The sequence below is a fragment of the Pleuronectes platessa genome, chromosome 2 (assembly GCF_947347685.1).
Source record: "Pleuronectes platessa chromosome 2, fPlePla1.1, whole genome shotgun sequence".
NCBI classification, from domain to species: Eukaryota; Metazoa; Chordata; class Actinopteri; order Pleuronectiformes; family Pleuronectidae; genus Pleuronectes; species Pleuronectes platessa.
Genome location: NC_070627.1, coordinates 26,978,300 through 27,003,606, shown reverse-complemented (window position 1 = coordinate 27,003,606; position 25,307 = coordinate 26,978,300). Strand labels below are relative to the sequence as shown.

Sequence of the window (25,307 nt, the reverse complement as noted above, 5' to 3'; positions counted from 1 at the left end):
GGAGCTGCAGCAGAGAGGAGTAGGACGCACACTCGGGATGCCCTGACAACTGACGCTCCTGGAGGTTTGTGGAAATATGATGTTGCCCGGTGGAAATGATGGATGCAACAGACTCCAGTGACCCGTACAGCCGCCCGGCGCGCAGGACGCAATGGATAGTCAGCACCCTGGCTTACCATTACGGACTGGACCGGGGAGTGGAGAACGAGATCATAGTGCTGGCCACCGGCCTGGATCAGTACCTGCAGGAGATCTTCCATCATATGGACTATCAGGGGGGAGGCAGGATCCCCGTGGAGGACTTCAACATCCTGTGTGAGCTCCTGGGACTGAACAAAGACTCGGAGGACTCGGAGTGCGCCGGAGTTTTGAACAGTTTACCCAACGAGCTCACCTTCAGGCACTTCCACGCCAAACTGTGCGGACACTTCAGCACCAAGGCGGGGTGTCACTACGAGAACGGCCGGCTGCTGGTCGGGAAGGACAGCGAGCATATCGAGACTCAGATCCGCCTCAGGAGCCCCCTGAAGCGGCAAAAGAAGCTGCTGTGTGTGGGTGCGAGCGGCGGCTCCTGTCCCTCCGAGGAGGGGCGGCACGCCTCCGGCTGCAGGGTCGGCTCCTGCACCAAGGAGTGCTACGAGGAGATAGTAGCTCTGGAGGAGGCCGAGGACCGGATTAGCAAACTGGAGGATGAGAATGCAAGTTTGAGGGAGCTGATCGAGGACATGAGAGCTGCACTTCAGAGCAGTGATGCCCGCTGCTTGGCCCTGCAGGTGAGACAGTGCTGCAGCAGGGGGCGAAAAGGGGAATAAGAAGTTTACTCTGTATCCATATCTAAGAAGAGGAGGGTTAAAATCACAAAAACCTATTTAAATGTTCTCCTCTTAATTTGGGTCATACAAGCCACCTACAAAACGTTAGTCTACATCATTAAGCGTAATAGTAGTCCTTATATCTGGCAACATGGCTCCCTATGGCCAACCTACTCTGATAGGCATACTCTGGCCTTGGGTCCCACGACAACCTGTCACCAACTGCCTGAGAGTGTTATTAAAGGGTTATAACTAAGCTATAAAGCGTAAGTGAATGATTTACAACTATTAACATAGTAATTAGTTACCAGTTATAAACCCTTTGTAACTGGTGCCTCATTAATAAGATGTAGCTACCAAGGTTTCTCAGTGTCTAACAAGGCCAAGAGTAAAACGACTTTCGTGATTGTAAACGCTCATCACTCAATTATGGAATCTCAATAAAAAAGTGAATCTGGTAATAAGATAAATTGTTGTTTGTCTGGATGCCCTGCTGCCCTTGACAGGAGCCTAAGTGGCCCAATGGTCCATTTGAAGAGCCCACTAAATGAAAGGAAAAGTCATTCAATAGAATCTTGATATGGAACCTTTCATTTTTGTACTTAATTGTGACTAAGATTGATAGATAGCAGGACATTTTACCATGTACAGATCAACTTGTCAGTGCTCTGTTGGGGACAAACTGCTGTCTTTAATAGAGACACCTTTTCATAAATGAACCCGTAACTAGCTGGTATTTCTGTATTGGCCGGTCATTCAGTCAATATGATTCTGGAGGAAGGTAAACACCAGCTACATGGATTTGAGCAACTTACCAACCCATGGCTTCTAACTCATCAAGGGATGTATTAATCTTTAACTAAAGCCTGGGATAGAAGCATTTGTTGCCACTCATAAACCCTGCAAGAGGGGTGAGAAACCTGCTGGCCTTTATTAATAACTCAATACATTTTCTGATTAAGACCTGATTCATTAGAGAGTGAGAATCTCATGATCTGTTATTGACTAACCAGCAAAGCCATTTTTAGAAGCTATATTATACACATAGCTCAAGTTAGGACATCAATTAAATTATTCATTAACCATTATTAAATCATCTGTTACAACAAGTACTTCCAAAAACAATTTGATAATATTACATTTGATAATTATACATATAACATATTACAGCTGCAGAATCAATGGTCTAGGAGAAAGTGAGACACATGCAATACAATATATTCGACAACAATAGATATTTAGCACTTGGCTTGTCAAGCATGCATTAATTAAGCCTTTTTTTTACAATTTATAAAACTTTAACAGTGGAGGTGCCACTGTTGCTACAGCTTAGTCATATTTGATTAATTTCAGGAAATATTTTGATCTAGTTTCTTCAGGTCACCTGTTCCTCTTCTCCTCAGGTAGGACTATGGAAGAGTCACTCCAAACACAAACCAGAGGACGGCTGTTTTGTGGCCAGCCAGAAACAAGTTTCCCTTGCGAGCAACGGCAACCTGAAAAGTAGCACCTACAGCAACCTTAAGAGCCTGCAGAACATCATCCACGAGATCGAACTGCTGCAGAACTCCAGAGACCGACAGGCTGAGGAAGCCCTGTTGTGCAATGACAGACTGGAGCAGGAGCTGTGGAGCTCCAAAGAGACTGTAGCCGCTCTGGAGGACTGCAACCGATCTCTGAAGAGGGAGCAGGTGGGCATGAGGCGGAAGGTCGAGGAGGCCAGGCAGGCGCTTCTCAGTGGACTGGGTAAAGTGAAGGAACTGGAGGCCAAGGCCAATCACGTGCCAGTGCTGCAGAGACACATCCTCCAGCTGGAGTCAGAGCTCCTCTACTACAGGTAAAAACTGTGGAAACTCTGTATCATGTAGTATTTACTTCCAACAAAACACTATAAGCTACTGCATACATTGATTAGCCACAGCATTAACTGGTTTCAGATGACACAATACCAGACCAATCTGAATCCCTTAACAAGTCAGAGATCTGGTTTTGGATTCAGATCCGAAAACCAGATTAATGCTTTAGCCACAGCATAACCATGAAGCATTAGGTTGACCTCAAAGAAAGCATTTTTGGCTGTGTGTGACATATTATCTTTTTAACTTCGAGAAACATACACTATACAGGGACTGGCCAAGTGTTTGGATGTGTGAAATTGAGAAATGTTTCACCACCAATGTTTCTTTTAAATTTTTCTCACTGATCCTTTCATCACTTCTAGTGTGTAGGAGTTCAGCTCCAGTAACAGCACCAGTTTCTTATAGTCCAAATGTCTGCTCTGCTATTTCCATTTCTTCTCTTATTCAATTCAAGACAACAGAGAAATAAAATTCTTGTGGTTTGATCAAGGAAGCAGTTTGTTCTGGGAGTGTTCCTTTCAAAGTAGAATTAACACTTTTGCATTTGTTTTGCATTTGCATTAGTTTTGTGAAACATACTGAAGTCTTAACTGGAGGACTGTAAGATCACATCCTCTGTATATGATCTGGGTATTATAGGACATCATTGTAGAGATAACACATAGCAATTGATCAGGAATTTTAAAATCCAAACAACAAGAAAACGTTTTGACATATCTAGTGTTTGCGGTCATCTTTGCAAATATAGAAGTAATCTCAGATGCTTAACTTATTTCAAAGGCTTGGTAGCGTACTTGGAAGTTGTATCCAAGGTAAATGGTCACATTTCACTGTTCCAGTGTTAGTAATGCAGCAAACTATCTCCACAGTGTAAAATGTCATTGTCTGAGAATAACTATTTCATCAGATATTAGAAATTTTAGTGTTATTGGATGTATTCTAAAGATAATGATAATAGCATTAGAATACTGATTTAGATGCTGATAAGCATGGCACTGGTAGAAGCTTCGAGGCATAATATTATCTTGGCAACATGTTGATGCATCAAAAGAAATACTGGCCCAAGGGTCACACACAGAGGGCATAGACGAGACGTAGACTTTTTTCCAAAGCTCTCCATTAGGTCCAGTCCGCTGTCTAAACTCTGAGCTAAACAATGTCTGGCTGTTCATTATGTCATGAAGAAGAAGGACTTGCTTTGGCAGGTTACTGCATGAGGGAGGCCTTTGTGGCCAGATGAACCATAATGAATTATAATTCTTCCTAGAATAAAATGGCTCTGTTTACCTCTGGCTTCATGCCTGGAAAACTCTGCTATGCTTTTTATGATGCCTTGATGTGGTGTACTATTCCAATTTTCAACCTTGTTGTGTTTTAGTTTATTTAACAGGCATCGTGTGTGGCAGGTCGGTGCTGCCTGAGCACCGCTACCGTTGGGAACTATTCATTTTGGTGGAAGTAGGGTGTAATTGGACTTTTAAATGTTTAATGTTTATCTCTGTGTCTGTTGTCCCTGTTCCAACCGTATAATCACTGTCTGCAGGTCTGGTTTTCTTAGATAGCAGATGTCTTTAAATGGTGAACATAATGCTCAGACACAGTCACATGCAACCGGACCTACATGATTAAAGTCCCCAGTAGTACCTGCTTTTAGGTGGTTCAAAATAAGAAATCTAGCAGCCACAATACCCCCTCCTTTTACCCTAAACTCCACTAATCTATGCAGACTGCGTACCAAAGTCTTTTCACTGCCCTTCCATTGATGCCCTAATGGTAAATAATTCCACACTAGAAAGGCTCGGACGTGTCAAGAGAGAGCTCCATTGAGTGAGAAGCTCAACAGACTGGCCATTCCCATCAATCTCCGCTCACTTCTTTCACTCCGCACCCCAATGAACAATACCACATAGGCACCCCCGTCCTATGGATCTTAGCAACTGAGCTCCATGTATATAAAGCCTCAATGCTTGCTCAGTCACAACTCACTCTGTGGCACAGGAGAGAGAGAGAGGTGCCGGTTTAACCCTTTTTGAGGAGATTAATTTCTGTCTTCTTTTCATATTTTACTTCTCGCTCCTCATATGTTGAATTATCATTACCTTTTTCTTGCTGTCTCTATGTCAGATGTCTCATATCATTCGTGGCGAGTTTAGAGATGCAGCACTCTGTCTGGGGGACTGTTGAAATGAGTGGCCGTAACATTATCTCTTTGGCTTATTCTTAAACTGCTGTGTAATGAGTAATAAAGTAATGAGATTAGCTCTCTGTGGTAGAGAATTACAGGGCCGGGGGGGTTGATATGTGGCACTGCTTCTGTTCTGTGGATTCCACATGAGATCAAAATAATGGAGAAAGGTCAGTGCTGATGCATCCATATGATGTCAAAAGCACAAAAAGTTCTTGAACAGAAACAATAGGTTGTCTCCCCCTACTGAAAAAGATGTGTGGCCGAGTTTCGTCCCCATGGTTACAATAATAGGCAAGCAGAGTAAACCAGTGGCTGTGTACCAGTAGCCGCATACCAGTCAGTGGTGGTGTACCGGACCATCGTCATCATGGTAATGATAATAAAAACATGGTTTTCAATTATGGAATTCTTACAGTTTGGTTGGGTTTCAGCAAAAAAACTACTTGGTTAGGTTTCAGGAAAGGTCAGGGTTTGGGTTAGAGTAAATACTTCTCTGAAGTTAAGGGAGGTTGTCATGGTTATAATAATAAATAACTCATCCAGGTATGGTCATGGTCATGAAAAAAACAGACGACACTGACTCGACCTCTTCACTACCTGGACTTTGTCGCTCAATATAAAATGTCACCTGACATTCTCCTTTCCTCACGTCATAATTAGTATGGCCACTAGAGGTCACATAACAAAAAACTTAAATTTGTAATCTCTTGACGCACTAAAATTGAGCCCTAACAACATTTGCCAACCATGGCATTGGCTGATTATAACGGTATGTGTAATAAAAAAAAAATATTTATATGGAACCTTTAATTTTTGTTCTTAATTGTGACTAAGATTGATAGATAGCTGGACCTTCTACCATATACAGATCAACTTGTCAGTGCTCTCTTGGAGACAAACTGCCGTGTATAATAGGGACACCTTTTCTGAATTAACCCATAAAAGTTTAGTATTTCTGTAATGCCATTTCTTACTTATCACCTTGAAATACACCAATTCCAATACCCTCACAAAGCTAATAATGGTTAATAGCCTGATTGATGTCTTGGATAAAAGTTATTAGCTGTCTCCTATTAGCTTATTTTAAGACTGGACATAATGCCTGGCTCGTTCCAAAAGTAGCAAAATCCATCTCTTGCACATTTACAGCTCTCAAATAAAGGCTGTATGTCTTGTTTTTTAAATATGAAGTGCTGATTAATAAGTTGAAGAGATAGTGTTTTGCAGATTTAGTTAGTTTTGCACATAGGCAGGCTAAGAGTGTCCAATACAGTCTCTGTGATATACTAAGGTAACAATTTTATATAGATCTATGCTGAGCTATTAGATGGGCTCTCATCTCAAGTAGAATAATACAAAAAATACATTTTTTCCCCTGAAATGTGGAACTGTTCCTATAACATGTCATTTGCATCTTAATTTCGTTTCCTTCCCTTCCCTCTGTATTTTTTTGTGGAAGTTCATTGCTCTCATCTAGAAAATCCCCTTTCCACTTTCCATCAACATCCCAGCAGACGCTTAAAAAATGTGGTCATCAGTATGAAACTTAAGATGTGTGGGTGTTGTTGCATAACGTCTGTGATTTCTTTGGATTGCATGAGAACCGAGTGCAAGCTCAAGCTCCGATGGGAGCTGTACCTTGTAGTGGAGTTGATTGGCACAGAAAGTTTGTCTCAAGTGTGATCTTCTTAAAGTGTCATTTGTAGCTCTGGTGTTTTCAAGTTCCAGAAGGTAAAAGGGAGTAGAAATGGTTTCCGGTAACCTTCAGAGCTCGGTGATGGCCAGAGGGATTAGACAATAGGAAACACTGCATGAGGAACAAAAAGAAAAGAGGGGGAGGACAGCATACCATCTGGAGGAAGAAGCAAACACTCAACTGTTTGTTCATGAAATGACATCCATGCTTCACATGGACCACAAGAAATGAATGGCTTCATTCAGTTTTCTATCTTTTTTTTTGCCCCCAAAAAAACATATAGAGTAGAGATACAGAATCTCCCACTGAAATGAAGTTTAGTCATCTTTCATCCAAACTTTCTTCAGTTTGATGATCCTCTTGAGTCCTGGTGTCTCAGTGTATAGTCCAAGAATTTCTAGAGAGCGTACCTAAGCACATGTGTCCACAGTGTGCAATTTTAAAGCTCACTTTTTTGTTTTAGTGTTACGCCTGCAGACTTCTTCTCTGTATGCCTCTAACCCCTGGCCCTCTGAAGACAGGCCCCAGGGGAGGCATAATCTCCCAGCCTTTTCATGCTCTCTGCATGGCGCCTGAGAGTGAAGGCAAGAGGAGGGTCTAGCAGATCATTTATCTGCCTCTGCACAAGGGCTGCGGCATTGTGTGGAGCAGGTGCTGCATCGGCATTCCTGCCCATTAAATAATGTGGAAAGGACACACTCTTGGGATGTGTGGGACCCGTGGCGTTGTGCTGCTGCCGCCTTACTGTTGTTCTTGAATGGCCTTCAAAAACTCCAACTGCCAAGTGGATTCATTTTCACATTGGACCACTGCCCCACTCTCCCTCCCTCTGGTTAAGAGGTTTGCTGACATCAGCAGAAATACATCACACACAAAATATCTTATAAACTTATACCACCCACCTTTGTTGGACTTTTCTCCGTTTATTTCCCTCTACCTTTAATACCCTCATGTGTTTGACTTTGGGGGGGATCTTTGCACTGCATTGCTTGCTTAGGGAAAGCTTTACCACCCTCTGTAAATGTTACAGGCATTGGTTTCTGGCTCAAGTCTAATGCTAAACCGTAATCACATCCCTGAAGCTGCTTTATTTGTATCCCAGAAACCAGCTCATTGTACGAGTGCGACTACAGAAGACTTGATTAATAACCATCAGCTATGTAAACACAACCCCTCACCCATCTCCGTCATGCTGCAGGGCACCAACAAGCGCTGCACTTTAAGTTCAACCTCAAGTTCACAGCAGCCCCTCGTTTTTAACCTCTGCAGAGAAAGGAGACTGTCAGTGACCGATGACACCTGAAGAGGAAACTGCTCTTCGGGGATCGGAGGTGGGGGGAGCACTGACGGGGGGTATGTTGATGGAAAGTTCACTTCAGTGTTGCACTGAGATAAACACAGGGAGGACTCTGGGTGTCCTGGCTGTAACAACAAACAGCTGGAGTAAGCCCCCTCCCCCCTCCCCAACCGGCCAAAAGAACATCTTTAGACTTTTGCTAATAGGGTAGAAAACAGGATCCTATTAATTAGCAATGCCCTGACGTAGCACAATAGAGCTTTTCATGTACACTTCTCCTCCTACTGTGTGCCTTTAGGGAGGTTGTAAAAATTAGGCCTCCATTATATCGACTACAAAATGCATCCACATATTTAACTATGCCACTAGTGCACTTTCTTTGCCAAGAGCTTAAATCTCAAGCTTGTTATGTACGTAGCTAATTATTAGATGTTTCTTTCCGTCATTGCAAAGAATATTGTAATATGCAGTCACAGTAACAGTGAGATATATGCTATAATAGAATTTCCCTGTATAGTGTTAGGATTTGCTTCAGACTTTTTATGTTATTCTGAGCTGGTTCCATGTCCCAATTCAATTTTGGCCAAGGATAAGTCAAGAGGTGCCTTTGATACATGTGATATGAAGAAACCAGAGGGGAAAGCCATATATTCTGTTCAGGAAATGTTAAATTGATTAACTGTCTGATCCACTTGTTCAGTACTTACTCGAAAGCTATAAGGTCTGTTTCAAGTTTCCAGCAAGATTTGTGTGGCCAAAGTCTGCCTTCATTCTATTACTGCTTTCAAGTACACCTTAGACTATAACTTTACTGTTCTCTATTCTATAAATGGGACGAAGGGCAAACAGCCAAATGTTCCGAATTTTTTTTTTTTTGGGGCCAATTCAGGCCAGAAGATCTACATCAAGTTTGTATGGCTCATGTGTGAGTAATTGATCACCCACCAATCCAATATACACAGAGTAACATTGTAATTCTGTTGAAGTTATCCACCTACGGTATATATAAGTGCAGTTATAACTTTTTCTTTGGCTTTAGGTCCAAAAGAACGGCTGAGAAAAATATTGTAGCTGCCAACTTTCTTCTTAAACTAGTCTCTAACTTATAGTTAACTCTGTTGACTGGGGGGTGCCTTTTATCATGATTTTCACTCTCTGAAAAGATCTGCTTCTCTGCTGCAACAAATACATTTTGAGGCTGTGACCTAACCATAGTCCTTTAAACATGCTTTAAAACCCAAACAATGATCTAAAATAGGCGAAACAACTCATGGTAGAATTCACCTAGATTAATTTGTTGTTTCCACTCTCCTTTTCGATTCGTTTTGGTCTTTGTCAACTCTTCAGAATAAATGTTTTGCTGCTAAATGCTACATTAGCTAGTTGCTAAATATATCTAGCTGTAATTTGATGCTCGCCCGAGACTTTACATTATTTTTATCAGAGCTTTTTGAGTGGAAACACCTGACTTCAGGTTCATAATATTACTTCCTGTTTGACTATTTCTCCACAAAGTAAAAGCGCAATGTGATTTTTTTTGCAGCAATGCTTTACAGCAAGCTACATTACAGAGCTTTTATTTTGAAAAGTGGTGAACATCTGAAGTCTGAACATTGTGTCATTTGATTAACAGAACTCTGAACTAGCCGACACGAATATATGAAAAGTTACAGCATTTCAGTAAATCATTCAAACTTAATATAAGTCACACACATGAACAGTAATAGTGACTGTAAAAGCTTCATTCCAGATGAACCAGGTAGGATGAACACAAAGTTTTCTAACTTCACTCTGCACCATTGACTGTTTATAAAAAGCTCTGCACACAACGTCCAGCTTACAAACATTAAAAAGTGTGTTCAGTATATATTTGAAGAGAACTCATTATTGACAACTTGGGAATAATGAAGTAGCTGTGGAGCATTAACACCGGACAAGAGAGCAACCCATTCTTAAGAGGCAGCTTTAAAACGGACAATACAATAGTTAGATCACATTTTAATAAAAAAAAACATTTGTTGATCTCAGCCATCTAATACAACTAGCTACTAGTTGTTAAAAGGTTAACCATTTTAACTGGTGCATAGACTATACAAACAAAATTTAACATAATAGTTTATTCTGGCACAAAATCTGACATGACTCCCTAATTGTTACCCACTGAAATGCAGAAGCATCTATGTTTACACTCATATGACACTGTGAAGTCTGCAGTCTAGAATACTTTCTCTCTGCCTCAGCAAAATAAGCAAATTAATCAATATTTTTATTTTGGCAGGTCAAACTCATCCCATGCTGTTTTGTCATTTACTGCATTGGCAAGAACTATGGTCCCTGTCTAATGAAAAGCTGATCAAATTGTGTCTATGCCTGCTGCATCCCACAATCCAACCACTACCCAGGATGTCTGGCTGGACTTCTTTCAGTAGTCTCTGCTCATCCAGTCACAATTCCCATACTCAGCACCACCGCCCAACACTCCAGTGTAGCTCATCACTGTCAAACCATGTAATTGGAAACCCACTTTAAACAGTTTAAATCTCGACCACAGTCAAATACTAAGTCGAACAAATTTTTGGGTGATAGCTAGTAGGTCATTCGTTTGACTCTGACAAACCGCCTCAAAAGTGAGACGGTTTGTCGGAGTCTTTTCTTTTTGTTTTTAAAGACACAAAGTTGTTTTTACATGTCAAAAGCCTGAGCGAGAAGCTGCAGCCTTGCTACAGTATTCGCCGGACACAGGCTGCAGCCTCCCTGCAGCCACTGTCAATTAAAGTGCAATTAGTCACACAAAAAGCCTGCGTTTGAAAAAGCCCTCAACCAGTTCATTCCAGAGTCTGAGCGTTTCCTCAGCAACCAGCAAAGTTGTGTGTGTTCATGCCCATACATTAGTTTCATGTTGGCCCAACTGCAGCTGCTGGCCGACATGAACTAACTCTGTCTCTCCTCCACCCCGGCCCCCACTAATTTAAACATGACTCTCTCTGATTGATTGCCTGAAATCATGCGGCAATTATTGACCGTCAGTGTGGTCAGTCGTTTCTCCCCACACAGTAAAGTAGTACACAGACGCACCGTATATAATGTTGTCTTACGGCGTAGTCTGCCTCGTGCCAACAGGATATAAGCATGAGCGCTCCTCGACTTTTTTTTCTCTTTTTCAGCGAGTCAGGCTGTTGAAAACCTTTTCAAGATTTTCTCTCTCTTTTTTTTTTCTTCGGCAAGACATCATCATCTGGAAACACTTAGTCTGTGATTTACCAAGGCCCCCTATCGGATTTCCCCGCAACACAAAGGAGCAGACAGCAGGAGAAACCTAGAAAATCCAAACCATTGCAGAACGATTGATCCGAACAAACTATAGTCTCTGACTTGTTTTAGGCACAAATAAGACACATGACATTTAGATACATGGTACACATCTTTTCATCTGCAGATTAAAACAGTTGCAACAGAGCTTAGAAAACTGTTCATGCATAAAAAAATAGTTTCACTCTAACTTTTGTTCCATCCAGTGTTTTAACCTCACATCTTTTGCTCTAACTCCTGCACATTGAGAGCGCCTTTCTACCACTGACCCACTTTACTGTAAAATGCCTCAAAGATACAATGTCTGGCTTCAATTACCCCACCCAGATTTGGCATACAACATCAGAGGCCTCTATAAAATTATCATGGTGGTTGTAGATGTGGCTTAATACATGCTGCCTTGTGTTACTTGATATGTTCTCTCTGATGTTGGAAATTGGTTTGGACTGAACTTTTCTCATCTGTGCAAATTTGAAGAGCAGTTTTAGCCCCTTGGTCAGTGCCAGTTTATTTAGCAGAGGGATTTGCAGAAGCCCAGGCGGGGTCATGTATTTACAGAGAACCTGCAGCAAACAGCCATGTTGAACAGACACTGCTCCCTTTCAGGTCAGAGGTGTCAAAACTACAACTCCCAGGCTGCACCATGGCAGAGCAGCAGCTGACCGTTGGCAGCAGCAGGCCGGGCCAGAGATGCTGCCCGGATTCGCAACACGACCGCTGTTCCCCGACAGGGCGCGCTGTGACCACGCCTGACAAAAGTAAGATGTCTTTTTGCTAAAGACATAGCAGTGACGCTGATGTCCCTTTAGATTAATGCATATGGAAGATTATTAGAAAGTCCATGATAAGCATCCTTGCACTTTACCAGCTAATCCCATTCACTCAAACTCCTGATAACTTTCCCAGCTTTCAGAGCAACAGGCCTACAGGTGTGGCTATGGGGGTTAAGTGCATTACATTATGAAGCAGAAAGTTAATTTCCCTCCATTTTGTAACCATTCTTAGATCTGTATGAATAAACGTATAGTCACTTGTCCTTCGGATCCAGTGCTACTATAATGGTGATTATTTTCTTGATGGTGTCTAGTGGAGGAGCAGCTGTTTCGATCGGTGGAGGGCCAGGCCGCCTCTGACGAGGAAGAGGACAAGTGGAGCAGGGATCAGCAGAAGCAGGTGGACGAGGTGAAGCGGATCTTGACCAGGCTGTCCTGCTGTGGAGACAGGTACAACACATCTGTCTCCTCACTCTACCTTAAAGCATGGCACCAGCTCACTGCAACCTTCTATGGTCTATAGACAGCTGGCACACTATCATTTCAAGATGACATTTTGTAATTAAATTGTGAAAAAACATAAAAGATATTTTTAAAGCTACGTTAGTCTTGAAGGCAGAGGAAAACGAGCTAATGTTGCTATAGCCAAGATGCTATGGCTGTTTTGTTTCCAAAACAATTGACTCACGGCAGGAGATCCACTAATATTGAACACATGTAGGAGTAAAGTTACAGCAGCAAAGGATAGAGCCATAGAGCAAAACTTGTAGAAAGTTCTGGTTCAGAAAGTAAGTTTCCCATTTATTTTCTCCATTGATGTTTCAGAAAATCCTTATAAAAAGAGTTTTAAGTCTGGAGAGCGAGATGGATCGTGAGAGGTACAAGACTGTATATACAATACTTTGAGAATGAAGGAACTACGGATCCCATAAACCATTGCAAATGATGCCTGTTGCTGCAGCAGATTTGAAAGGGAAACATTTTTGCTCTGTGGTAAATGTAACGCTGATTAGCGGTCATTATTTTGTATGTTTTGGTAAACATTTCCACGGTAACATGGAGCTCCACAAATCAAACGTTAGACCTGAGGATCATGGGTAGTGTAATACTTTGACTCTATGCTACTCCCCGTCAGCTTTTGGTGATGAAACAGAGTCCAAATCACACTTAACCCTAACCCAGCCATCTGTTGTCAGTCTACTGGACCCGCAATTGAAGAACCGCCCCTCCCTACGTAATCCTTAATTCTCCCTCACACCCTTCCTTGACCTCGTGTTGTTTTTCATGGAGGTCAAGAAAAAGTGTTTAGGAAGGTTTCATCATCTTATTTCAAGTAAAGCTGAAACCACGCCTCTGTCCCTCTGGATTAACTTTATTTATACATAGATTTACTTATCCAGCAGACGTTCAGCAACACTAGTGTTCACTGGGTGACCCTGTCTCTGGCTAATTGACAGATGTAAATCTATTCATTATTGGTCGTTAACGACTCCTGGAATATCATACAATAGATGTTAGACTCCTTTCAGCCGCCAGTTAAACACAGCAATAAGTTATCCCAGGGCACATTTTATATAGAAGAAGTCTATACAGTCCTCTTTGTAATGGTTGAAACAACACAGTGGTTTTGTCAGACATTTCTTTGTGAAAGTGAAAAAGAACAGTTACCCTCTGCTGCTGAAAACAAGGCTGATGAAAGCGAACCACATAGTAAATGTTCCATAAAACCAAAGCAGTACAGTAAAAAGCTCCAGAGGACTGCAGCAGAGGGTGATAAATCTCTGTCTCTTTAAGCATTCACCTTCATGTTGCACACATTTATTAGATTTATTGTTGATAATAAGGACCATTGAGCTTTATCAAATTTATGCAGGCTCCTGTGTGCCAACATGTATTTAAATGTTGTCTGTCACCAGTCATGGAAAACAGCAATACACTGATGAAATAAATTTACCAAATAACAATGACAGAAAGTGTTTACCCATTAAAATGCTTTCTATAACTGTATATGCCATGTTGTTAGGTGACGAGGGGTTGAAGCCTATTAAAATTCTATCATAGGTTAGCACATATAGACAATCAACCACATTCACACTCAGATTCACTCCCACAATAAAATAAAGTATCAGATATTGTGTTTTTATGTGAAAGTCCGAAGCATTAACATCCAAAGCCAGGACTTGTGTTGATGTTTCATCCACAACACGTAAAACATTTCACAGTAAAGCAAGAGACAAACAGCCATTTCAATAAGAACTAAATCCACCATAAAACGCTGGCATTATTTTGTTGCTCAGACATTTGTCCAGTCGAGCCTGATGGTCTGTCTGTCTTCTGTCACGTGATGTCAAGTAGGTGCGACGACAAGGCATTCAAGAAGCTGCTGTCCAACTTCGGGAGGTCGAGGAGCGAGGAGAGCTGCAGTGCTGTGCTGGAGCTGCTGGAGAGAGTGACCAGGCTGCACAAGCAGCTGGAGCAGAAGGAGAGCCAGGCAGAGATAGACATGGACCAGGTACAGACCACCGCTGACCCCCATCTCACCAGGGTGGGCCACTGCTGCACGCTCTGCCCTGTTTTGCTGGATCTGAACTGTTCTGTGTTTTGCCTTGCTCTGCATCATAAGGCGTTCTGCGGCTGTGTGTATGGTGTTAAACTAGATTAGAGACGACTGGGGGCGGTTGTTATGAAAGTGGAGGCTTCAAAAGCTAAACCACAGCTCGTGGCTTGATCTTGCAGCTTCCACCTAACCAAACCACCAGCAGTGACTACAGAGCCTCCCTCTGTGTGTGTGTGTGTGTGTGTGTGTGTGTGTGTGTGTGAGTGAGTTAGCAGCTGTGTCTCACTGGAGCTGACCACGGGAACACCCTTGCCCCCTCCTTGTCCTCCATGACACTGAAGAACATCATAAATTCAAGCTCTCTTGTTACAGTCGAGTAGAATTTCACAACACAGGAAGACAGGCGGAGGTTGACGTGATGTGTTTCCAGGACGTCTCAACAATCAGAGAGGAAAAGTTGAAACTAAACAAAGTCGTGACTGTGAGGCTTTGTTTATGTGCAGGAAGTGTGGGGTGAGACATTTGTCCTTCAATGTGCTATGACGTAAAGGTGCACCGCGGGAATTTCCATCATCTACATTGGATGTATTTACATCGTATTGAGATGTTTAGCAGACCTGCAAGGCAAAGAGGCTACATTTCCAAGAGTGACATATCCACCTGCTCTTAATCTGCATTTAGTCTGAAAGGATACATTTGAAGATTTTAACTTTTTACAACAAATCCCCTAAAAATACAAAACCATCACTTTACACTGTCTTTCATTATTGGATGTGTGTATCTTATGCCTCTGTGCCATTGAATGCAAATTGAGCCACACCATTGCACTGTGTGGTACCTTGCTTCAATACTCTGATTACACTCTCTGTAGATGATTTTGACTCAATACAAATGTGTATTAATCTGCCAATGAAAAAAGTCCTAAACAGTATATATACACATGTATGTACACACACCACACACACATACATACAGTTGTGTTGTCTCGATGACATGAGAAGATATTACATTGACTTAAATTGATTCCATACTTGCCTAACTGTAACCCTTACGCTAACATAAACCTAAAGTTAACCTAACCTTAAAAGATGTTGTCATTTTAAATTGTAATGAAATGACTTTTGACAAACATGAGTAATATCTGGCACACACACACACACACACACACACACACACACACACACACACAATACATATTATTTTAAACATACCTGTAACAATTTATTATAAAGACTATTATTCCAATCCCATTCAAATTAGTTTTTTAACTAATGCACTCATACATGGAGTTTTCGTTGTTACTGAACTATGGAAATGTTTCAAATGAATCTTTCAAGCTTGTAGTTAACATTTCAGTTAACAATGATACACTATCAATTTAAATGGTCAATTCCTTCAATCAATCAAATTATATTTGTATCGCCCATATTTACAAATCACTTTTTATCTCATAGGGCTTTAAAAAGGTGTGACATTCTCTGCCCTTAATCCTCAACAAGAGTAAGGAAAAACTACAACAACAAAAAACTTTAACATGGTAAAAATAACGTAGAAACCTGAGAGAGAGCCACATGTGAGGGATCCCTCTCCCAGGAGGGACAGAAGTGCAATAGATGCTACATGTAATAGAGAACATCAGAAAGATAAGGGTATTAACAGCATTGATCAGAATAAACAATTTGTAAGATAATGGAAGGTCTAGGATTATTGTTAGTAATGTTCGAGTATCTGAGTAGACATATTGTACATCAAGCAGTCTTGTTGTAATCATAGTCCATGGTCAGCAGCCAGCAAGGTCCGGATCCATCCTCACGATCGGATGCCACCATAGTCCACAGTCATTGTCCACTGCTGCCATCAGGATCCATCATCAGCTGCCAGCTCGATCCTGGTCCACCACCATTATCAGATGCCAAAACGATACAGGATCCCCTATTACTGTCACGCTCAGCCAGCTACAGTGCCTTGCATAAGTATTCACCCCCCTTGGACTTTTTCCCATTATGTACTGTTACTAACTGGAATTCAGATAGACTTAAATAAACTTTTTCCCGTTTGATCAACAAAACATGCATAGTACTTTGGAGGTGCAAAATAAATTTTATTGTGACACAAACAATAATGAGAACAAAAAAGTTGACATCTGTTGGGCGCATAAGTATTCACCCCCCTGTGTCAATACTTGGTAGAACCCCCTTTCGCTGCAATTACAGCTGCAAGTCTTTTGGGGTATGTCTCTACCAGCTTTGCACATCTAGAGATGGAAAGGTTTGTCCATTCTTCTTGGCAAAAAAGATGAAGCTCAGTCAGATTGGATGGAGACCGTCTGTGAACCGCAATCTTCAAGTCTTGCCATAGATTCTCTATTGGATTGAGGTCTGGGCTTTGACTGGGCCATTTTAAGACATTAACATTCTTTAATCCAAACCATTCCTTTGTAGCTCTGGCTGTATGTTTAGGGTCATTGTCCTGCTGGAAGATGAACCTCCGCCCCAGTCTCAAGTCTTTTGCAGACTGCATCAGATTTTCTTCAAGGATTTCCCTGTATTTGGCTCCATCCATCTTTCCCTCTATTCTGACCAGTTTCCCTGTACCTGCTGAAGAGAAGCATCCCCACAGCATGATGCTACCACCACCATGTTTCACTGTTGGGATGGTGTGCTCAGGGTGATGGGCAGTGTTGGGTTTTCGCCACACATAGCGTTTTGCATTGAGGCCAAAAAGTTCAATTTTGGTCTCATCTGACCAGAGCACCTTCTTCCACATGTTTGCTATGTCTCCCACATGGCTTCTGGCAAACTCCAAACGGGATTTTTTATGGATCCCTTTCAACAATGGCTTTCTTCTTGCCACTCTTCCATAAAGGCCAGATTTATGGAGTAGACGACTAATAGTTGTCCTGTGGACAGATTCTCCCACCTCAGCTGTGGATCTCTGCAACTCCTCCAGAGTAACCATGGGCCTCCTGGTTGCTTCTCTGATTAATTTTCTCCTTGTCCGACTCTTCAGTTTGGGTGGACGGCCTCCTCTTGGTAGGTTTGCGGTTGTGCCATATTCTTTCCATTTTCTTATGATGGATTTTATGGTGCTCAGAGAGATGTTCAAAGCTCTGGATATTTTTTTATAACCTGACCCTGCTTCATATTTCTCCACAACTTTATCCCTGACCTGTTTGGTGAGCTCCTTGGTCTTCATGATGCTGTTTGTTCAGTAATGATCTCCAACCAACTCTGAGTCCGTCACAGAACAGGTGTATTAATACTGAGATTAAATTGCAGACAGGTGGACCCTATTTACTAATTATGTGACTTGCAAATGTGACTTGTGAATGCAATTGGTCGCACCAGATCTTTGTTAGGGGTTTCACAGTAAAGGGGGTGAATACATATGCACTCAACACTTTTCAGATTTTTATTTGTAAATAATTGTGAAATCCATGTAATATTTCCCCCCACTTCCACATGATGCACTATTTTGTGTTGGTCCATTACATAAACTCACGATGAAATAAATTTTAATCTGTGGTTATACCATGACAAAATGTAGAAAAGTCCAAAGGGGGTGAATACTTATGCAAGACACTGTAGATACAGGATCCGCCATTACTATCCCTCTGATGTTGTCTTGTCAGATAAACCATAGTATGATACCTCCCCTTAATCCATGCAGAAGGATTTTATGTTCCCTGTGTTAGACGTGCTTGTGTTGTGTGTTTCAGATGAAGGATTCTTTGGTCCAGGAGCTCCAGCAGAAGGCCGAGGAGACCGAGCTGCTTCAGATGGAGCTGCAAATGTTGGAGACAGAGAGGGTTCGTCTGTCACTGGTGGAGGAGAAACTCGTGGACATTCTGCAGCTCCTCCAGCAGCTCAGAGACCTGGTTAGTCTGAGTAAATGAGTTCTTACAAATTGATTCTGAAATTATTGTTGAGCTGAAACCAAGGCTTTGTAATCTTCTGTACGTTTGGACCATACTAAGGTCTAAACATATTGTTTAGATTGTTAGCACAATGAAAAGTCTTGTTAACAGGAGGGAGAACATGATGTGAACTAAATCTCCTCGCTGAAACTCACAGTAATGAAAATCATTTTGCAGAGTTGGTAGCTGAGGGAATCCACCCACAATGCACTGGAGTTATTTTTCTGGTCAGTCAGATTGAAAGTATTCACCAGAACTGTTAAGATCCTTCTTTTAAGTGGACCCAAAAAGAGTGCAGACCAGGAACACGGCAGATTGAAGGCAGAAAAAAGGTTTATTTGGGAAGTCCAAAAAGTTAGGCAGGCAGGAAGGCAGGTAAACAGGCAGGCAGGCAGAACTCAGTGGTAGGAGACAAACCAGGAAGGTGAGAACGGACGATCTGGCAAAGACAGGGTGAATGAGCTGAGGCTTTATGGAGTGGAGGTGGAATTGATGAGATGAGTGTCAGCTGTGAAGGTCTCCCATAGGAGGCCCCTCCCAGCTCCAGCCTGAGCCATCTGTGGGAGGAGCACAGTGGGGGAAGGGAAGACAAGAGGTGGAGAGCCTGGTCCTGACAGTACCCCCCCCTTAACGGACGCCTCCAGGCGACCCCCCCCGGTTTGTCAGGATGGGCACGATGGAAGGCCCTGATCATTGGGGGGTCCAGAATGAATGACCGGGGCACCCAGGAGCGCTCTTCGGGACAATGACCCTCCCAGTCGACCGCAACGGACGTCCAGAAGGCGGCGCACGGAGAAAGCTGGGTGATCGTCAATTAGCTTCAATCTGACCGCAGAGGGATTGATTACCCTTTCAATTACAAAAGGTCCTAAGAAACGAGGGGCTAACTTCTTTGATACTGACTTTAATGGAATGTTTCTGGAAGAAAGCCACACGGACTGACCTGGTTTATAAGCTGGAGCAGGAATCCTGTGTTTGTCAGCGATGCGTTTGTTGGTCTCCACAGAGCGAAGGAGCGCTGAGCGAGTGTCGTTCCAGACCTTCCTACAGCGACGAAGGTGATGCTGAACGGAGGGGCCTGCCAAATCGCTCTCCTGGGAGGGAAACAGAGGGGACATACCTGTGGCCGCGTTGGTTAATGAGTTATGGGCATATTCGATCCAGGTTGAATGATTGAGTTCAGAGATGCAGCGCAGGGCAGAGCCCAGGTCCTGATTAGCCCTTTCTGCTTGTCCATTGGTCTGTGGGTGGAATCCAGACGATAGGCTGACCTTGGCGCCAAGTGCTTGGCAAAAAGCCTTCCACACATGAGAGGTGAACTGGGGGCCCCTGTCAGAAACGATGTCAACTGGTATGCCGTGTAGCCGGAAAACATGGTCAGTTAATAGTTTCGCAGTCTCCTGAGCAGATGGTAACTTGGGTAGGGCAAGAAAATGAACAGTCTTTGAAAATCTATCCACAATGGTGAGAATAACTGTGTTACCTTGTGAGGGCGGCAACCCAGTAACGAAGTCCAAGGCAATGTGTGACCAGGGACGGTTAGGAACAGAAAGTGGATGCAGAAGGCCGGCTGGAGGATGATGGGACGCCTTGCTCCTCGCACACACAGAACAGGCATCAACATAAGAGTGTGTATCAGCATCCATTGTGGACCACCAGAAGTGTCTCTTCAGGAGAGAGAGAGTGCGGCTAATTCCAGGGTGGCATGCAAACCTCGAGGTGTGAGCCCACTGTAGGACCTGGGAACGAACAGAATCTGGAACGAAAAGACGGTTAGGTGGGCCTGTACCTGGATCAGGATGGTTCTGTTGTGCCCATCTTATCTCCTCTTCAATCTCCCATGTGACTGCTGCCACAACGCAGGAGGGAGGCAAGATGGTTTCAGAACTTGTATCGGACATCTCACCCATATGCTGCCGGGAGAGGGCATCCGGCTTGATGTTACGCTTACCTGGGCGGTAAGTTAATACAAAATTGAAACGACAGAAAAACAAAGCCCACCGTGCTTGTCTGGAATTTAGCCTTTTAGCTGACTGAATGTTCTTGTGATCAGTCCAGACTACGAAAGGTTGCTCCGCCCCCTCCAACCAATGTCTCCACTCTTCTAAAGCTAACTTAACCGCTAATAACTCCCTGTTCCCAACATCGTAATTCCTCTCAGCAGGTGACAAGCGACGTGAATAATAAGCACATGGGTGAAGCTTTTGATCTGGACCAGAACATTGAGATAGGACTGCTCCTACACCAGTATCCGAGGCATCCACCTCTACTACAAACTGCAGAGAGGGATCTGGTTGAATTAACACCGGAGCTGAGATGAAGAGATTCTTGAGCTTGCAAAATGCTGCCTCTGCCTCCGGTGTCCAGAAAAACTGAATAGAGGAAGAGGTAAGTTTACAGAGGGGAGCTGCCACTTGACTGAAGCCTTTGATGAAATGGCGATAGAAGTTAGCAAAACCAAGAAAACTCTGCAATCTCTTGCGAGTAGTGGGTGTGGGCCATTCCGATACAGCTTTAATCTTTTCAGGGTCCGTCTTCACCTGCCCACCCTCGATGATGTACCCCAGGAAACTGACAGAGCTGGTGTGAAACTCGCACTTCTCCGCTTTGACAAAAAGCTTATTCTCTAGTAGTCTCTGGAGAACTAGCCGGACATGGGACACATGTTCACTGAGGTCCTTGGAAAAAAATCAGGATGTCATCTAAGTAAACAAAAACAAAACGGTTAAGGAAGTCACGAAGGACATCATTCACCAGTCCCTGAAAAACTGCTGGAGCGTTGGTCAACCCAAAAGGCATAACGAGATATTCAAAATGACCTAGGGGTGTGTTAAAAGCCGTCTTCCATTCATCCCCATCCCGAATCCGCCCAAGATGGTAGGCATTGCGGAGGTCCAGTTTGGAGAAGACAGAGGCTCCCTGAAGAGGTTCAAAAGCAGAGCTGATTAGCGGAAGGGGGTATCTGTTCTTGATAGTGATGTTATTTAGACCACGGTAGTCAATACAGGGTCGGAGAGTCTTATCCTTCTTCCCAACAAAGAAAAACCCAGCACCAAGAGGGGAAGAGGATGGGCGGATTATCCCAGCAGCTAAGGATTCTTTAATATAATTCTCCATGGACTCTCGTTCAGGGCGGGAGATATTATATAACCGGCTTGCAGGCATTGTTGAACCAAAGAGCAGGTCAATAGCACAATCATAGGGTCTATGGGGGGGTAGTGAAAGTGCTCGTTCCTTGCTAAAAACCTCTCCTAAATCATGGTACTCCTGAGGAATGGCTGACAAGTCTGGTGGTTTAGGCTGAGGGCCACCTGATGCGTCGGCTCCATCTGCTGGGGACAAAGCTGACTGCAGGCATGTAGAGTGACAAAAACTGCTCCAACCTACGATTCTCCCCCCTGCCCAATCTATGTGGGGGTTGTGTCTACTCAACCGAGGGTGACCAAGAACCAGAGGTGAATTTGGAGATGACATTATTTTGAGGCAAATGGTCTCACGGTGGTTCCCAGAGAGGACGAGGGTGAGGGGAGTAGTCTGATGGGTGATCTTGGCTAAAAACCTCCCATCCAGAGCGTTAGCATTCAAGGGAGTCTTTAAAGGCTCGAGGACTAAAGCTAGCTGTTTAGCTACATTGTAGTCAAGGAAATTATCCTCTGCACCCGAGTCGAAAAGAGCTAGGAGGGGCAGAGACAACTGATTGGAGCAAATCGTAGCTGAAACTTGTAACTGGGATCTAGGTGGGGGAATGTGGTTGGCTTGGCTCATCAGTACCCCCACCTTTACGGACGAGCCCGGTCTTTTGGTAGAATAGGACAAGTCACAAGGAAATGACCCACTTGTCCACAATATATGCACTCACCGGCCCGGATGCAACGTAGACGCTCCGCCGGAGATAGTCGGGCCCTGCCAAGTTGCATGGGTTCGTCCTCAGGAGAAGCAGTGGCCAAGCTGGGCGGAAGAGTGTGGGTTAGTTGTGGAACAACTGTGGTGAGAGTCTTGGGGACAAAGGGAGGGCTGGTGACTGACTGCGAACGAGAAGACTTCTCCAGGCGGCGCTCACGCAGGCGATTGTCCAAACTGATAGTTAGAGAAATCAGGGAGTTGAGACTCTCAGGTTCATCCCTGGAAGCAAGTTCGTCTTTAAGCAGTTAATTTAATCCCTTTACAAAAACCCCTCTTAAGGCACGCTCATCCCATTGAGCATCGGCTGCCAAGGTCAAGAATTCGACAGCGTAGTCTGCTGCGCTCCTAAATCCCTGACAGAGACTTAATAAACGTCTAGATGCAGAGCCATGACAATCCGGATGGTCAAAAATTCTTCTAAAATTAGAAACAAAATCCTCATAGGTCACAGTATTAAGAGAAAAAGGTGTATAAACTGCTTCGGCCCATGCCAACGCTCTCCCTCTCAGCAATCCCAAAACGTAATAAATCTTAGCTTGGTCAGATGGAAAAAATGAAGAACGTTGTTGAAACACCATACCACATTGGAGCAGGAAACCCCGACATGTCTTCAGATCTCCATTAAAGGGCTCTGGGTTGGTAGCCAGGGAATCTAGATTAGCCGTGGGAGCAGGTGGTATTGGGGCTGGGGGAGCAGGATTAGGTGGAGAAGCAGCAGCTGGAGATGAGGCCCAACGAGAGGTAAGCAATGAGACTTGTCCAGTTAATTCAGAAACTTGATTTACCAGAGAGCGGTTATTGTCTGCGAGGGCCTGGAGAAGTTGTTCATGCTGTCCAAGAAGAGATCCTTGACTGGTTAGAGCATGAAGTAATTGGCTGGAATCCGGTGTTGTGTCTGCTGGGTCCATGTTGGCCAGATCGTTCTGTTAAGATCCTTCTTTTAAGTGGACCCAAAAAGAGTGCAGACCAGGAACACGGCAGATTGAAGGCAGAAAAAAGGTTTATTTGGGAAGTCCAAAAAGTTAGGCAGGCAGGAAGGCAAGTAAACAGGCAGGCAGGCAGAACTCAGTGGTAGGAGACAAACCAGGAAGGTGTGCAGCATAATCACACTGGTGAACGGACGATCTGGCAAAGACAGGGTGAATGAGCTGAGGCTTTATGGAGTGGAGGTGGAATTGATGAGATGAGTCTCAGCTGTGAAGGTCTCCCACAGGAGGCCCCTCCCAGCTCCAGGTTGAGCCATCTGTGGGAGGAGCACAGTGGGGGAAGGGAAGACAAGAGGTGGAGAGCCTGGTCCTGACAAGAACAAACCTCCGTACAGACATGAGTCTCTCCACATTGACCATGTTTGAGTTAAGGAACACACGTCTTAGACATCACAATGGGGGATTTAACCATGTTTCTGTGATCTAACACTAACAGTGGGACATTGATTATAGATGTGAGAGTAGTTCTGTTGTTGTAAGCGTCAGACTATCTGTTAATTGTCTGACAACCGTCTGAGAGTAGCTCTCTCTCGTTTCAGAACGTCTCGCGAAGGTCCCTCGGGAAAATCTTGCTCAGCACTTTGGAGTCTTGCAGCGACCCACAACACGGTTAGTTGAGCCCACATGCCTAATAAAATCAATGTGAAATGTGATAATGAAAACTTACAGTGACTCGGGGCAGGGAATTAAATTATGTTCTCGTCTGTAACATGATTTTACACAGCGGTCACCATCTGCTGTTTTTATTGCACAGGGAAAGCCCACATTCTGGAGGTGCTCAACGCTCTCTACCATGAACTTGCTGCCTGTGAGATTCTGTCCACTGGTGGACCTCTGCAGCGAACACAGAGTCAGCAGTCCCTGAACGCTCTCATCGTCTCCTGCTAGACAACACCGCCTCCTGCTGGGCCAGTCTGCTGCCAACAGCTTTCCTTCAGGATACCAGAAGCTTAATCAGTGGTCAAAAAACAGGCTGATTGATGTGTACAGTGTATTATTAGTGTATTATATTGTAGCTTATACTCCTGTCATCTATAAAGGGAAATTAGTCTAGAGAGGGCTTTATTACTGTTAAAGTAAATTTTTGCTTTTATTTCTTTCCTAATCCATAAAGATGTCTTTATTTTTCCACAAATAGTTTTGAATGTGAAAATGTTGAAATAAGCTAAACATTAAATAGGCATGAAGTTGTATCAACCACCTGGAATGATAACATGTCAGATAACTTAAGGAAGCTGCAGCTCAATGTATGTGCTTCATTCATCTGCATATTAAGATTAAATATATCACAACACCTTTAAAATGCTTTGTCATAACAAAAACACAATGACAAAACATACCGAGTCATGCAGCCTATGTCTGGCCAAATTTTGAAAAACTATTGGTTTCAACCACTGGGAAGCCTCAGCGTTGTTTGATACTACATGTACATGAGTGATGTTGGGAATTACGTCTCCAGGATACTTTGTACATGCACAGCACATATGATATAATAAAACAGCTTTAGCTTGAAATCTTTCTGAAACATGAATCTTATGAGTTGGATCAGTTACATTGTCATTGCTGTCATGCCTTGCAAACAAAACCACTCACTGATGTCACTGACTCATGTCATTAAAGCCTTTCAGTTCTGCAGAACTTTTAGTCATTTATTGATGTCTTTGAAGATGAATTGTGGAAGAGAAGAGGTGGTTGGAAAAGAGGGATGAGAGAGTGAGAAGCTACAATTTGTGTAACTGTCATGGATGTAATGGAAATAATAAGATAAATGTAATGATGTTGTTAATGATAGCAGCGCCAGTTAATAATAATAATTAATTTTTTAGAGAGAGATTAAAGTTAGTGACATGTAGTAGAATAAAATGTTTTATTATTATACAGCAGTTATGTCAGTTATTTATACATAGATGATGATAATAGATAATATATTGATAGACTTATAGTTTGTAAGTAGTATCGCTCTCAAATGAAGAGTCAAATCTTAGTATAAGTGATGATATTTGATAATACT

General features: G+C 43.1%; 1 protein-coding gene across 1 annotated transcript; it reads left to right on the top strand.

The window, feature by feature from the left end:
* efcc1 (EF-hand and coiled-coil domain containing 1) lies at nucleotides 1–24,934 on the top strand. Its single transcript, XM_053411366.1, has 8 exons — nucleotides 1–773; nucleotides 2,216–2,649; nucleotides 11,768–11,919; nucleotides 12,249–12,384; nucleotides 14,290–14,446; nucleotides 18,210–18,368; nucleotides 23,836–23,905; nucleotides 24,051–24,934. Exons 1-8 carry the CDS (start codon nucleotides 96–98, stop codon nucleotides 24,182–24,184), a joined length of 1,920 nt encoding a protein of 639 aa, XP_053267341.1. The 5' UTR covers nucleotides 1–95; the 3' UTR covers nucleotides 24,185–24,934.
* The last annotated feature ends 373 nt before the right edge of the window (nucleotides 24,935–25,307 follow it).